At 38.3% G+C, this 14,347-nt stretch overlaps 1 protein-coding gene across 1 annotated transcript in view; it reads right to left on the bottom strand.

Moving 5' to 3' along the window:
- Positions 1-14,347, bottom strand: part of ITGA1 (integrin subunit alpha 1) — a 72,002-nt gene that overhangs the window by 10,396 nt on the left and 47,259 nt on the right. The window contains exons 10-21 of the mRNA XM_033085099.2: positions 13,585-13,658; positions 12,476-12,620; positions 11,220-11,362; positions 9,468-9,611; positions 7,455-7,709; positions 6,902-7,032; positions 4,846-5,009; positions 4,507-4,643; positions 3,461-3,571; positions 2,826-2,911; positions 2,473-2,608; positions 1,386-1,466 (exon numbers count right to left, since the gene is read on the bottom strand). Coding sequence (XP_032940990.1) covers positions 1,386-1,466; positions 2,473-2,608; positions 2,826-2,911; positions 3,461-3,571; positions 4,507-4,643; positions 4,846-5,009; positions 6,902-7,032; positions 7,455-7,709; positions 9,468-9,611; positions 11,220-11,362; positions 12,476-12,620; positions 13,585-13,658 — 1,607 coding nt within the window. The remainder of the gene's footprint in view (positions 1-1,385; positions 1,467-2,472; positions 2,609-2,825; positions 2,912-3,460; positions 3,572-4,506; positions 4,644-4,845; positions 5,010-6,901; positions 7,033-7,454; positions 7,710-9,467; positions 9,612-11,219; positions 11,363-12,475; positions 12,621-13,584; positions 13,659-14,347) is intronic.

The following is a 14,347-nucleotide window of genomic DNA, read 5'->3' as shown; positions in this document are numbered from 1 at the left end:
CCTTTTTCTTCCTTCTAATGAGGAGAAACAAAAGCTTCAAAGCCTGGCTATTGCATGGAGATGAGTTGCCTTAGAGGGCTGCTGGAATAGTACTTAATATATAGTAGAACCCCTAAAATACCAAAAAGAAATGTTTACAATGTAAATAAAGGAGAGACCACTAGGTTAAAAACACCCTCACCAATCTATCATAATTTAGAATTACACAAAATTTAGGAACACTGTCTCAAATGTTCTTCTTCATATCCTGAGACTTAAGGGTAATTTTATATGAAGCCAAAGTTTTTTTCTTTGTAACTGTATGGAATTTTCAGCTCAGGTTTTTATCTTTCCTTTCAAGTGCACAAACCTTCATTACAAAATGGTCCACAGACAGTTGCCCTAAATGTTTGTATTTAAAACAAAAAGCAGCTTTAGAAAGGAATATAGTAGGGATGCTTATAAGTGAATCAGAGATTAATTGATTTCTGAATGCAAAGAAAAGTGTGAAATTTCTAAATTTAGGGCTTTATAGCTACTGACAAACTAACAAGCAAAGCATAAAAGGAAAACGTGAAAAATATAATAAAGCTGGGAATGGAACACCGTGGGCAGAGGCATTGGACATTGGTATTATCTGGCTGCAAGAAGGTAACAGCTGACTTAATCCCCACAAGTCCAAGACACAAGCTGGAACGTCTGTGTGGGAGGCAATGTAAGAAGAAATCTCTCATGATTCTCCCAATGCGTGACAGAGGGGCAAACACGAAACTGCCAGGAAAGAGTGTCTTATTTGCATGCACATTGATACTTCCCAATTCAAGATCGAAATCTAATTATGGCTTTTTGAAGTCTTAATTTAACTAAAGTTCCCTCTCCATTCCAACAAGAGATATAGACAGTACTGGAACTGTTCAAGATGGAGCTTGGTTTTAAGTGGACTACTTGCTGGAAAGGCCTCTCATTCCCCACTGAGCAGAGGTGAGGTCTTGATGCCTGACTTTGGCAGATCTGGGTTAACACTTCCACATAGCACCTTATTCTGTCCTCAACCAAGGGACTACATTTTATACACAAAATAACAAAACTAGGCCAAATAAAATAGGCTTCAGGCTGTGGAAAACCTTAAGACAGACACCTCTGGCCAGGTGAGTCACTTGTGTGCCACTTGCCTTCTCACTGCGTCAAGGATGGTAATAGGCATCCATTACATCCTCACATACCACATCTGACTGCCCGGGTTTCCCATCTGGCCCAGTGCAGTTGATACCAAGGGTAGTCTGGGAAACATGCATGCAGAGTTTTGGGATGAACACTAGAGAAAAGAACTTCAGAGGTGATATGGACTGCCCTGCCCTTAGAACAACACAGGGCAAGGAAAACTTGCATGCAGGGGGACCGTTTACCTCTTGCGCAGGTTTTAGAAATGGATATCCCACTTTACAGGTGATGTTGTGATTAGATTCACAGCTATCTTTCTGTATATCCTGAAGGGAAAAAAGACGGTGAAAACATGGCCTTGTGCAAATTCCTTTTAAATTCTGACTGAACATCACAGACCTGCTGAACACATGTACCACTGCCACTTTTCACTGTCAATATATTGTGAGAGTTAAAGTTTTAGTTGAACTAGAACAAAAATATGAAGCCACAAATTCTGCATGACAATTTTAACTTATGGACTTTTATACCAATTACTTGCCATTATGTCTTTCCAATGACAGTGTTTGGAACATTCACAATTATATGCCTACCAGATATCATGCAAATTAGTCATAGGTTCTATCAAACCCTAATCAACATTTCTATAATTACACGGTTTTCAAATTTTGCAAATGTCTTCCTAATGTAGCAATAAAAGTTACATTCATACTCCATCAATTATTGCAATAGGATCAGCAACAGTGCTATGGAACCCTGTCTCCTCCCAGTGTGCAGCATCAGGACTGCTGACAGAAAAGAAACTGCTCTAAATGCTTCCCATCTGAACTGAGGTGCATTTGTATCATATCTGCTGAGGCAGGTAGGAAAACAGCTACTTTTGAAAATGATGTCTGAGGTAGGGTAGACACAAGCACTGATATATCCTGTCCTAATAGGACAGTACTTTTTCTATACATGTGCAAAAGGAAAATTCTAGAGTTTCGGGAGTTCTACTGATAAAGAACAAAGCATTTCTGGCTCTACAGATGGACAGATGATTCATAATGCTGAAGTTTGTCTAAGAGACAGGCAAATGTGTTAAGCGAAATTGTGAAATTTGCCACTGTGAAATTTGCATCTGTATTTTACGGACAAGGCTAGGCAAGGGTCCACTCATGTCAAAATAAATACACTTCTTTAGAGGCATAAGCAAGAGCAGCTCTGGGAAATCTCTTTCAAACAACTGAAATATCCCCAAGCAGTCAAACTAAGGTTTTATAAAAAGGCTTGCTCATTTCTCTCTAGCATTATATGTTATGATAATTGTGATAATGTGAAAAAAAATCCTACCTCAATGCCGGCAAAAATAATATTTGGAGAATATTGAACCAAAACTCTGGTGTTATAGGCACTGTCTTTTTTGTTCCTCACAGAGAGCTGGATGGTGAACTTATCATTGCGTGATTTTACAATGAATGGAGAAGAGCTGTAAAATAAAGTAAGAATGTTGGACAGTAACTATTGAATCTGTTTTTAACATAAAGAGAAACTTCTTTCAGTTTCCAGACTATCTTGTTCCTGAATTAGAAAGGAAGCCCTGGCAGAATTTATAATTCTGTGATTAGAATTATAATCTTATATTATTTATCTTAATAGAAACTTTTTACAGACATCAAGCAATACATTAAATCCAGTGTAGTTACCTGTCTCCAGCTATGCTTGCTTTTACAATCAGAACAAGATCTGAAATGCATTTATTTTTGGCTCCACAATCTTTTGTAAAAGGAATCTGCAAAAAATAATATGTTTATTCCTAATTTTATTACATTATCAAATACTTGAATTTTAATGCATTATCTAATTTTATGTAAGACCTTCTGTTTAATAATCAAAGAAGTCTTCCCTAATATTAATCAGTTAACCATGCCAATATCTTGTAAAACACATAGGTAAAATATAAGCTTTCTCATCACTCCCTTCTAAATGATTGACCTAGATTCTGAAAAGAAGCATTAATAGAAGTATGAATGATGGCAGTCACCACCAAGGTAAATGTGTAACACTCCTCTGCTCCATCTACTTAAAACCAGACAATAAAATTGTTGGTAACTCTCTTCTATCTTCAGTCAGCTATGGGCAGCTTCGGAACCTCCACGGTTCACAGGCACGTTGGATTAAGCTTTTCATTCCTGAATACTCTTTTGGAGGAAACATCTCCTGGACAGGCTCAGTGACTCCCCCTTCCTAGCCAATCTGTTGCAATAGTTTCACCTCTTGTGTGGGCTGTGATTTTTACCCTAAATACACTGGTTATTGATACAGAATCTTTCTGACTTACATATTCTGCTATTGAATTTGGCAAGTTGCTATCAAGAACAGGTCCACTCTCTGGATCAGAAAAATTGAATTCCAGCAAAACCTTTATGGAATCCTGAAAATCAGGTTTATCCTAGAACATAAGGAAAACAAAACTGCTGTTATTGAAATTCACTTTAGTATCTAAGGAGGTTAAAAAGACACAAAAAGTGCTGAGATAAAATATATTTCTGTCACACTGTTGCCATTCTTGCTAGAGAAGCATCTGAATGCTTGCAGTTGATGATGAAACATTCAATGCGCCAGGCATTCCTTATAAATATTTACCAAGGTTTTTGTGTATCTTTTCGCAAAATTTCATATAGCCCTGAGCATGTCCCACAGAGTTTCATTAAAGAATATCTCAACTGTTTGACTCACAGATTTCCTCTTCTAGTTGTGCTCAAAAGATCAGTAAGATAAGCATCAGCAATATCACCTTTTGTGAAGTCACTTAGGCCTGCTGTTTGGTGAAGAAAATTCCAGGTATCATTTACCATTAGTTTTGCATAAAGATACAACTGTGAAGTCACTAAACATTTTAAATGTGGGCAGCTTATAGTATGCAACTCCATTCACTCTACACATTAGCTACAATCTGGGCAAATTCATACTCACAGTTGCTAATCATGCTACTGTTTTGCAGTGAATAAATACCGTCTATTCCAAACCTAAAAGTTTATTTACTGTATTTTATTAGGAGGAATTGCACCAATATGCAAACTGATATTCTCTCACATGCTTCTGCTGAGTTTTGAGTGCACCTAACTGCTAACCATGACACTACTACCAAGTGAGGAAGACTTTTCCTTAAGACCAACACAGAGACATAACTAAAAAAACTGTACATTTAAGTAAATTGTTAATACACGTGTAAATAAATAACTCTAAGTTTTAAACAAATTTTATGTACATTTCTTAAGATTAATTCTGAACATAGATTTTTTTTTGTCCAATTTGCAATTAATGGAGTACATACTTGGGTTACTAGTGCCAACATGAGAAAAATACTTTAAATGATTTACTTGCCAACATGTAGAAGTTATGTTTCGTACATTCTGACCCTTTGATAGTTATATTTTTTTGCATTTTCCTCTCATGGCTTTCTGTGAACAAGCTTCGAGATATCTGCCTTTGTGCATCAAGGGTAATCCAATACTGCAGACCTGCAAAGGAGGTTGAGATCAGTGTTATGAAACATATTACAAAGCACTTCGGCTCTACATAGTCTTTTTTCCCAAAATATTTTAGATGCACTTTGAATATGGAATTCAGGAAAGTCAAATTCTATCTTTAAATTAATAAATGCATGCAAGCATGTGAGTTTTATAGCTAAAAGCTTCCATAGCTAAGTGCTTATTTACTTACTGGATTCAAATACATCTTCTTTTGACTTTAGTCTGGTCTTAAAACAAATTGTGGCGTCTATGCATATTGTTTTTCTTATATTTATCTGACAATTTTGTTGTTGAATATTGATGCTTTTAGGTACAAATTGCATGGAAACATTTACTTCAGCCACATCACGAGACCTTAAAAAAACCACAAAGAAGTGCTTGGAAATAAGAGCAGCAACCTTTTCAAACTTAAGAATGAACTTACAAAATATGCAGCATTCCACATTCAGACACAGACATAGAATCACTGTTTCATGTAATCGTTTAGGTTGGAAAAGATTTTAAGATCATTTGAGTCCAAATGTCAGAAAGCTTACAGCTAAAAAGAAAAAAAAATCTTACTGTTCTTTGGAAAATAACAGAAGCATAAAATCCACAATTGCAGTGAGATTCCTGTGGCACATGTTGATGGCACCATGCTGCAGTACAGCAGCAGACACAGCGTTGGTCATGTTGAGCCAGTTAAGAGACCATCTATTATTTCATGTTTTTTGTCTTGGCTGTGTGATGTTATAAAAGCAACTGGCAGTTGCAATGCACTTCTCTGGCACATTTTCAGTCCCCCTTTGCCTTTCTCCATTTAGGCAGATTAATGCGTGCCTGCTAACTGCCATCACAGAGAGAACTCATCATACAGAAAACCAAAAAGTGAGCAACAAAAAGAGGAGGCAAAGATATGTCCCCAGCAGCCAAAACCTACAAAGCACTAGAGCATTTTTTAAAGCTCAATTATCACTCAGCAGGGAAAGCCCCTGAAGAACTGGATACAAGAGCAATATGATGGTCCAGAAAAATAATTAACTATACATCCTATACCTAGTACCAGTAAAAGAGGAATTACTGAGGAAACAGTCTAGGATTTCTTCACAGTGCTGCACTTGTTTCAGAAAAGATATTAGGTGAAATATTTCCAAAAGCATTTAAGCAACTCTACAGAGCCAGATCCATTTTAAAGGAGACTGAAGCCCCAGACCTATCAATGAACGTATTACAGATAGACAATATTATACATGAAGTGGAGGACAGCAAGCCTCTCTTAGGTTGTGAGTAGACAAACAGGCTAATATTTGCCCCCAGTTTGTTTCACTTTAAATGTCTTTTGCCCCTGCAATGCACTTCTGTCTCATCCCTTGGTCTGATTCAGTACCCTTTTGGCCATGAGATGCAGCATGTCAGTGTACTAAACCAGCAAAAAATTTAGCTGGAAAAGTAACTTTATTCAGAACTGTGCTCTCAACAATGCAGTGGAGGGCATCACACTGTGTTTACAAATGGAGCATTTAGAAAGAAACTACTAGGTGAAGTTCAGAAGAAGCTGGGACCTTGAGGATGGTAGCAAGCCTTGACAAACTTGATCACCTACCAGGTGAGTTATGTGAAACAGCAGGACAGGGAAAGCAAGGAACTGGGTTAGCAATTTCCTTACCAGAGACAGCAATAGTTTCAGTTATGCTTTAGAAAGGAGGGATTTAATGTCACATTGTTCATTTGTCTTTTCCCTTAAAAATTATATTGCTCACTACTAGATCTGAATCAGTCATATTAAAAAAAAATGAACTAAGCAGAAGGCTTACTTTAATTTCACAGATTTTCTGCAGGGAATCAAACTACAGTTTTCCTATTACGAAATAAAATCAGTGTTCTTAGGGAGTTTACATTTGAACCTGTTATTTATATTGTGAATAAAATAATATGCAATATACTATGAAAAAGAGAGAAATACAGGTTGGTTCCTATTTTACTTAGTGCCACAAGTGCAATCAGTTTCTCTTTAGAAGGTGGTCTAGGAGGACAAGTTCTTCATTCTAGGTTAGCAAGATTTCTAAAAAATTCCTATATTTATAAGGATATAGATTAAATTTATGCTCATTCCTCTAGAGAGATGTGAAAAGATGAATATTTGCAGCCAATGTCAAAACACGAGATGAAACCATAACTTTGCGAAGTCCAAACAGTCATGCATGCAAGTTACACTGGTATTCAAGCAGAAGTTTTTTTGTCCTGACAGTTGCTGTGAGTCTCCGTACCAGAAGAGGGCAGCCCCACCAAGGCCTCCGATGGTAACATCAATCAGCCCATCATCATTTAAATCCATTTCTCCGTGCACAGACTGGCCAAAAAATTTCACTTTTTCCCCGTCTCCACCTGATGCAATACGCTGTGAAATGTGTAAAGAGGTTAATGCAGTGCTCTTTGAAGGGTTTTATAACAGTCAAGATGCATTTGACGCAGTGAGATGAGGTTTAGGCTCTTTAACTGCGTTAAATTTTCATTACAATACTCCTAAAACAGTTACCATGGTGATGAACACACTATAAATTTTCAGATTGCAAAATATCTTCTTTTCTGGCTGTTCAGAGCATGTCAGAAGGTTTCTAATAAAAGCATGTGAGTGCATTCTTTAACAATATTAGGACTCACATTCAGTTAAATGAGTATGAGTTTTAAAGTATAGAACAATTTAAAAAAAGAAGCTGTTACAACTGGTCAAGTCACAGTCTCATCCTATGTTGGGAATACAGGATTATGAACATTATATACATTAGAGCAGCTGGCAGCCTGTGGAGTTTTACTTCATACCTGTGAATATTTGTTACTGATTGCTTTGCCGCGGCCATGATAAATATAAACAGCTCCCCGATGGTCATCCTCCAAGGGAGAGCCTATCACAATGTCATTGTACCCATCCAGGTTCAGGTCCTTCACTGCAGCAATCGCAGTCCCGAAGCGTGCACCGCAGGGCTCGTTCTTAAGAACTTTGCAGGTGTCCTGTTTCAGTGCTGAGCAGCATGTTTGCTTTATGGGTTCAAGACTCATCTGATATTCAAACTTTGTCTGTGGAAGAACAGATTTAGAGTTTGTGAATTTCCACCAGCATTTCAGCAATGCAGACTTTTAAGAGCTCCTGTCCAGAAAACAAATGGATAGATTAAACAGAACAATTACAAACTATTCCTAGTGATTATGTGCACTGCGATTATTCAGCTATAATTCAAGTGTTCTTTCTGAGCAGCATGTGGTAATAACATTTTTTCTCCTTCTCTTTCTGTCTCTAGATGCTTCTGCATATTTCTCAAAATTAGAGGTTCAGAGGAAAGCACAGTATGATAACAATATTGGGATGCTTCATTCTTTAGGCAGTGTAGTTTTTCTAAAGGCATTCTCTCAATCTGAGAAGTAAGCCAAGTTTCTAACGAAACACAGATGGCAATACTGTTATTCCAGAACAAACGATAGCATTTCTTTTACACAGACTGAATTTTGCCCCCAGTAGACACATACACTGTGGCCTAACGTACATATTCTGATTCAGTGTGTATCCGGGACCAAAAACACACAGACACTAGGGCATGTAATCAATCTTTCCCATGAATTCCATGTTAGAAATAAGCAGTAGCAAGCAGTTACTGAATCTCCTTTATTTGGAGCTGGATAACAGTATACACAGGAAAAAACAAATTTCAAACCCCACGCTACTGGAGGACATGGAATTCTTGTTTTCTCACCAATCCTATTCACCAGCAATTTGTTGTTGGCAACATGCATGTAGAGACTGTTAAGAATTCCTTTTCACAATATCCAGTCTCTCCAGGTCCTTTTCTTACAATAGGATTTTAGGAAATCATTATAGGGAAGGGAAGGGAAGTTCAGGGAAAGGAAGGGAAGTTCAGGGAAAGGAAGGGAAGTTCAGGGAAGGGAAGTTCGGGGAAGGGAAGGGAAATGCAGGGAAGGGAAGTTCAGGGAAGGGAAGGGAAATGCAGGGAAGGGAAGTTCAGGGAAGGGAAGTTCAGGGAATTTCAGGGAAGTTCAGGGAAGGGAAGTTCAGGGAAGTTCAGGGAAGGGAAGTTCAGGGAAGTTCAGGGAAGGGAAGTTCAGGGAAGTTCAGGGAAGGGAAGCTCAGGGAAGCTCAGGGAAGCTCAGGGGAGGGGAGGGGAGGGGAGGGAAGGGGAGGGGAGGGGAGGGGAGGGGAGGGGAGGGAAGGGAAGTTCCGGGAAGGGAAGGGAAGTTCCGGGAAGGGAAGGGAAGTTCCGGGAAGGGAAGTTCTGGGAAGGGAAGTTCCGGGAAGGGAAGTTCCGGGAAGTTCCGGGAAGTTCCGGGAAGGGAAGGGAAGTGTGCATAGACATTGGAAGAAGAGATGTAGGAAATTAATGAAGTGAGTGTATCTTATATAATCCTTCATATAGTCAGACACTGAAAATCTGTTGAATGTATGGAATTTAGCTCTAGGTTGCTAAGCAAATCACAAGGATACTGGAGCATCACACTTTTAGAATGGATGAGCCTTATCATTCCCTAACGCATGAAAGCAAAAAAAAAAAGTTCTAGAGAAGTAATCCTATAAATTTGTATCTATGCCAAACTTCAGTTTATAGGATATAGTACTTATCTACATAATATACTCCATTCTCAAACAGGAATTTGAGAATGAAGTTTAAAATTAAGTTGCATTATAATCTTAATTGTCAAAACCATTTTCCCTCATTTTCAACAGGTCCTCTTCCCCAGTTCAAATTACTGTATTTCTTCTAAATAAGGATATGAAGGCAGTAAAGGGCATGTTTTACTCCTGTTCAACAAAAATCATTGCCTTACCTTGTTCAGACTATAAACATATACCTTCCCTTGCTCCTCTTTCTCAGTTCCCATATACATAGGAGCTCCAACAAGAAGAAGGTCTGTAAATGAGTCCCTATCGATGTCAACTGTGGTAATAACACCCCCAAAGTATGATCCAATCTGTAGGAAAATATAAAGTATACATCAGAGACAGAGTCAGCAACATCATGTGCATTTCCTTTTCAGAGACCAACTTCTTGCTTGCAACAATGACAAATACTAACCACTAGGTAGAAATTTTCTCTACTAGATAGATTTCTTTTGGTCTTTCTTTGAAGTTTGTTTTCAGTTTTAGCATTTGTTGTCTGATTTTTTTTATTAACAACTGGGTCATTCAACTTTCAAGTCTTCTCAGTTTGAAAGTATAAATGGGTGCTTTCTATTCGCTATGGGGAGTAGGATCTCTTAAGACAGTACTGGAATAAGAGTATCTTGGAGAAGCTAATTTTCTCTTCAGAAAACATGCAAAAAGGCTTGGACAAAAGCTCTTAGACAGCCCAGTGCTGACAGTCACCAAAATTCTTAAGTTATTATTTTCAGAGGAACAAAAATTACATGAAGTGATGCATACAATCATAGGTCGGGTACAAACTACAGGATTTATCTCATTACATTCACTTCACAGATAAGCAAGATACCCTGTATTTCCTTTATACTTAACAAGAGAAGCAGCCTCTTCTAATCCAAGATACATCTCCTCTCAGAGATGCTTCAGGTTGTCCAGATGTCTCAAATCTTACAAATCACAGAATCACAGAACGGGTCAGGCTGGAAGGGCACACAGTGAATCATCTGGTCCAACCACTCTGCTGAAGCAGAGTCATCCTGGAGCACATGGCACAGGATTGTGTCCAGATGGTTCTGGAATATCTCCAGGGAGGGAGACTCCACAATCTCTGTGGACAATCTGTTCCAGTCCACGGTCACCCACACAGTAAAGCGTTTCTTCCCCATGTTCAGGTGCAGCAGTTTCTGTCCCTTGCCCTGTGGCTCAACACCTCTGAGCAGAGCCTGGTCCATGCTCTGACCCCTCCCTGCAGGCACTGACAGACACTGATGAGGTGCCCTCTCAATCATCTCTTCTCAGGGGTGAACAGGCCCAGTTCCCTAATACCTACTTTAGTTCGTTGACTCTAAAATGTTTGTTTGATTGACTGATTGATTGACTGATTGATTAGCTGACTTGTAGACATCAGCTGTAGATTAAAATTAGGTAACCTGAATGCTCCTGAGAGAAGTTGATACTGCAGCCTGGGGAGAAGAGAATAGGCAGGTCTCTCAATTCTCATAAGCATAGTATTATCTTAATAATACTATCCTTAATTATACAATTATGTGGGGATTTTTCCTCCTACAGCAACAGCTCTCAGTGAGCTGCTACTCAGTGTAACAAGCAACTGTTCAATACCTCAGTCTGTCCCAGAAGATGCCTTTGAACAGAATCCTGCTTGTCAAAACTCTTTCCTGCCAGTGACATGCTCTTCCACTCAGCAGATAGAAAAAAACTGCATGTACAGAGATGGCAACAACCACTTTGACACTGGTGAGGATTTAACCCTCAAAGACAAAATTTTCAATGATCTACTGTACAGTCCACTTTGCATTGCTAATTATACCAGAGGATCTGCCTGACCCTTCCTTCTGATCTTGCTTAAAACTCCCAGTTGTTCTCATCTGAAATATTGATTATTTCTTCTGCTATATTCTTTTGTATGCTAATTGACTTACTTGTTCTCCATTTAATCTCTGAATCACTTGCACCTCTTTTCCTTCCATCTTATAAATGATAACTTGGCCAGTGTGATTGTATCGTGGCTGTCCTGCTATGTACAGCACACCTCCAGGTGTCAGTGCTGAATGCACAGTATATCCTAGGAAGCAGAAAGAAATCAAGATGCAATACACACAGAATGCATCAGAAATACTTGCTGTGATACAGAGCCTTTGTAAGGCTTATTCCACAACTAGATCCTTAGCCCTGATTACGGTAGAGAGCAACAGCAGTTAATTAAAAAGCCATTTATTCTGTCTACAGTCTCAGAGTGAGGAGCACCACTGGGTAATTAAACCTGTTCCCAGCCTGGTAAGCCATGTTCACTTTGCCATTCTCACACAGTAAGAAATAACGCATGAACAGCTGGTTGAAAAGCTCCTTCAAAGAACAGTTGTCACCAGCCCACTGTCAAACTCACGGAGTTTTCAAAAAGTTATTCTGGGGCATTTGGAACCTACCTCTGTTCTGCTTAATATTAACAACAATTTAACAACTTTACTGAAGGAAGACCTAAAATATATGCATTGAATTAAAAACTCTGAAAGAGTTGCAAGTATTATGGGAGGATACAATCTTAATTTGAAAATTACCAAATTGGACATGTAATAAAAGGCAATAGCTAAAGGCTTTTGGCAATTAAGAATGTGTACTTAGGGAAAAACATTAAAATATTCTAGCATTGATTCTTCATCAATGGAAGTATGACTTTAATGAGAAAACAGAGCAAACAGAACCATGAAGCTTAGAAAGCAAGCCCAAGGACACTACAGCTTTTTGGTAGAAAAATTACCTGCCAGTACACAGAACATTATTATAAAAAAAGATGTTGGTCTTGTTGGTTTTTTCCATCGAGTGACAGAAAACAGCCTAATTTTAAGCAAATATTTGGGCTTAATATTGTATAAGACTTTTTAACTATCAAGGCATAGAAAAGCTTGACAAGAGTACTAGAGGAATCTGTGAAATCATCTTTGAACAGATTAAACACCTCTGTTGGTAAAGTCTAGATATACTTTGGTCTATGTTTGGACTCATTTTCCAGTTGCAGGAATTGTTAGTTTTTAAAAAAACCCATGAAAATCAGAGAGTAGACTAGCTCCCAGGCTCCTGGAATATAAAATATTCTGTAAGATACTCCTTTTGAATGAGCTTTGGGAGACGTCTTGTATCATTTGTTGAGAAGTGTTGTAAGGTGGTCTATTTCTCTTACCTAGGTAGGCTGCAAGAGGTTCATTTCTTTCTGAACGCCTGTCACGAAAGGTGTCATTAGTTGGCATTGAAATACCACTGTCTTTCACCATGAGCACTGTGCCATTCCAGTCGTATGCTCCAACTGCTCCAAGCATGATCCAATCCTCAAGGAGAGTAAAACAAAAAGCATGTTCTCTACGTGAATCACCTTTTCTTTATGTGAATCATTTTCAGACACTCATGGTTCAGGATGCTGACATTGGGTAATGCTTCCTGAGTACTTACATAGCTAACCTTGCTTTTCCTATTATGGTACAGATCCTTCAATCACAGGATTATAGAAAGGCTTGAGTAGAAATGTCCTGAATCATCCAGTTCCAACCTCATTGCCATAGGCAGGGATGCCACTAACCAGATTAGTTTGTTCAGAGCCTCATTCAACCTGTTTTTGAACACCTCAAGGGGTGGAGCATCCACAGCTTCTCTGGACAATCTGTTCCAGTGCCCTACTTTGCTCCATATAAAGAACTTCTTCTAACATGTAATCTAAACCTCTGGTGCTTTAGCTTAAAACTGTTCCCCTTTGTCCTAATGCTAGTTACCCATGTAAAAAGCTATTCTCCCTCCTTTTTATAAGCCTCCTTTAAATACTAGAAGGTTGCTCTAAGGTGTCCCTGAAGCCTTCTCTTCCCCAGGCTAAATAACCTCATCTCAGGCTGTCTTCCTAGGATAGGTGCATTGGCCCTCTGGTCATCTTTGCGGCCCTGCTCTGGAACTATCTTTCACATTAAAACATTGCTCTTGTTCTGTCACTAAAGGCTCTGGTAAAAAGTTTTTCTCAATCTTTCTTAACATATTTGTAGGCTATTTTCCTGATAGAAAGTGCTATGGGAACATCAAGTTTAGAGTTCATGTGAAGAATATATGTTCTCTCTCAAATTTTTTTGTTCATAAATGTTCTTTATGTACATTTTACAAAAAAGGTAACTGGATTACAGGACACTCCAAAACTTCCAACAGCAAACAGGACTATACGAAGAAATCTGAAACACTAAGTCTAAATTCATAGAACCACCAGCAAAAAATCTACTTTGTAATATAACTTCTATTTTCAAACAGCTTGTTTACCTGAGAATAATGAGCACTGAAACCAGCTTGAGACATTTCCATTTCAAAAGAGGAGGCCTGCTGGTCTGTTGTTGCTATTAAAAAGAAAAAATCAATTTCAAAAATAAATTTGTTCCAATCTCAAAAAGTGACTGAAGAGTGTTGTGAAAATTATCATATGATAGTAAAGAATAGCACAATTAACTAATCTATTTAGTGAACATAGTTTACAATAGGTATTTATAATAAACACAGAAATATAGACCGTGTTGAATGCTCCTATTAAGTACGGGAATTTCCATTTTAAGATCATGTCTCAGAACTTGTCCAACAAAGTTCCTGGGCTAAAACTGACCAGATTTGAACTCAAGATGATGGTAAGTATGTTTGGAATGTTTGATTAATATGGTTAAGCCATTTTCCACTTGAGCTAAGTGAACAATAAAACGCCAGCCATGTAACCCTGGCCTTGTATTCAAGCAACTCAAGTTTTGTAGGCAGCTGGAGGAACTTTAAATGAAAACCACTTGATGTTTGTATGAACCTCTGCAAAAACAACATAGGAAAATCTCTGCTGTCCAAGATTCATAACCCTCAGTGAAGTGCTCAGGATGATAATATTGCCCAGACAACTATATGAAGAGCTGATTATCTTAAATGACTTTGTATAAAAAAAAGTATCAGGTGATTTTGAACTAGGTTCAGTATCTTTTCAGGTAGTCATATCCTGGTTATTAAACTTTGATGGGCTGTTTTGCTCCCAGGTACACTTGAAATATCATTG

This window comes from Catharus ustulatus, chromosome Z, assembly GCF_009819885.2.
Source record: "Catharus ustulatus isolate bCatUst1 chromosome Z, bCatUst1.pri.v2, whole genome shotgun sequence".
Lineage (NCBI taxonomy): Eukaryota > Metazoa > Chordata > Aves > Passeriformes > Turdidae > Catharus > Catharus ustulatus.
Note: the sequence above shows the minus strand (reverse complement) of the source record. Positions and strands in the feature narration are given on the sequence as shown.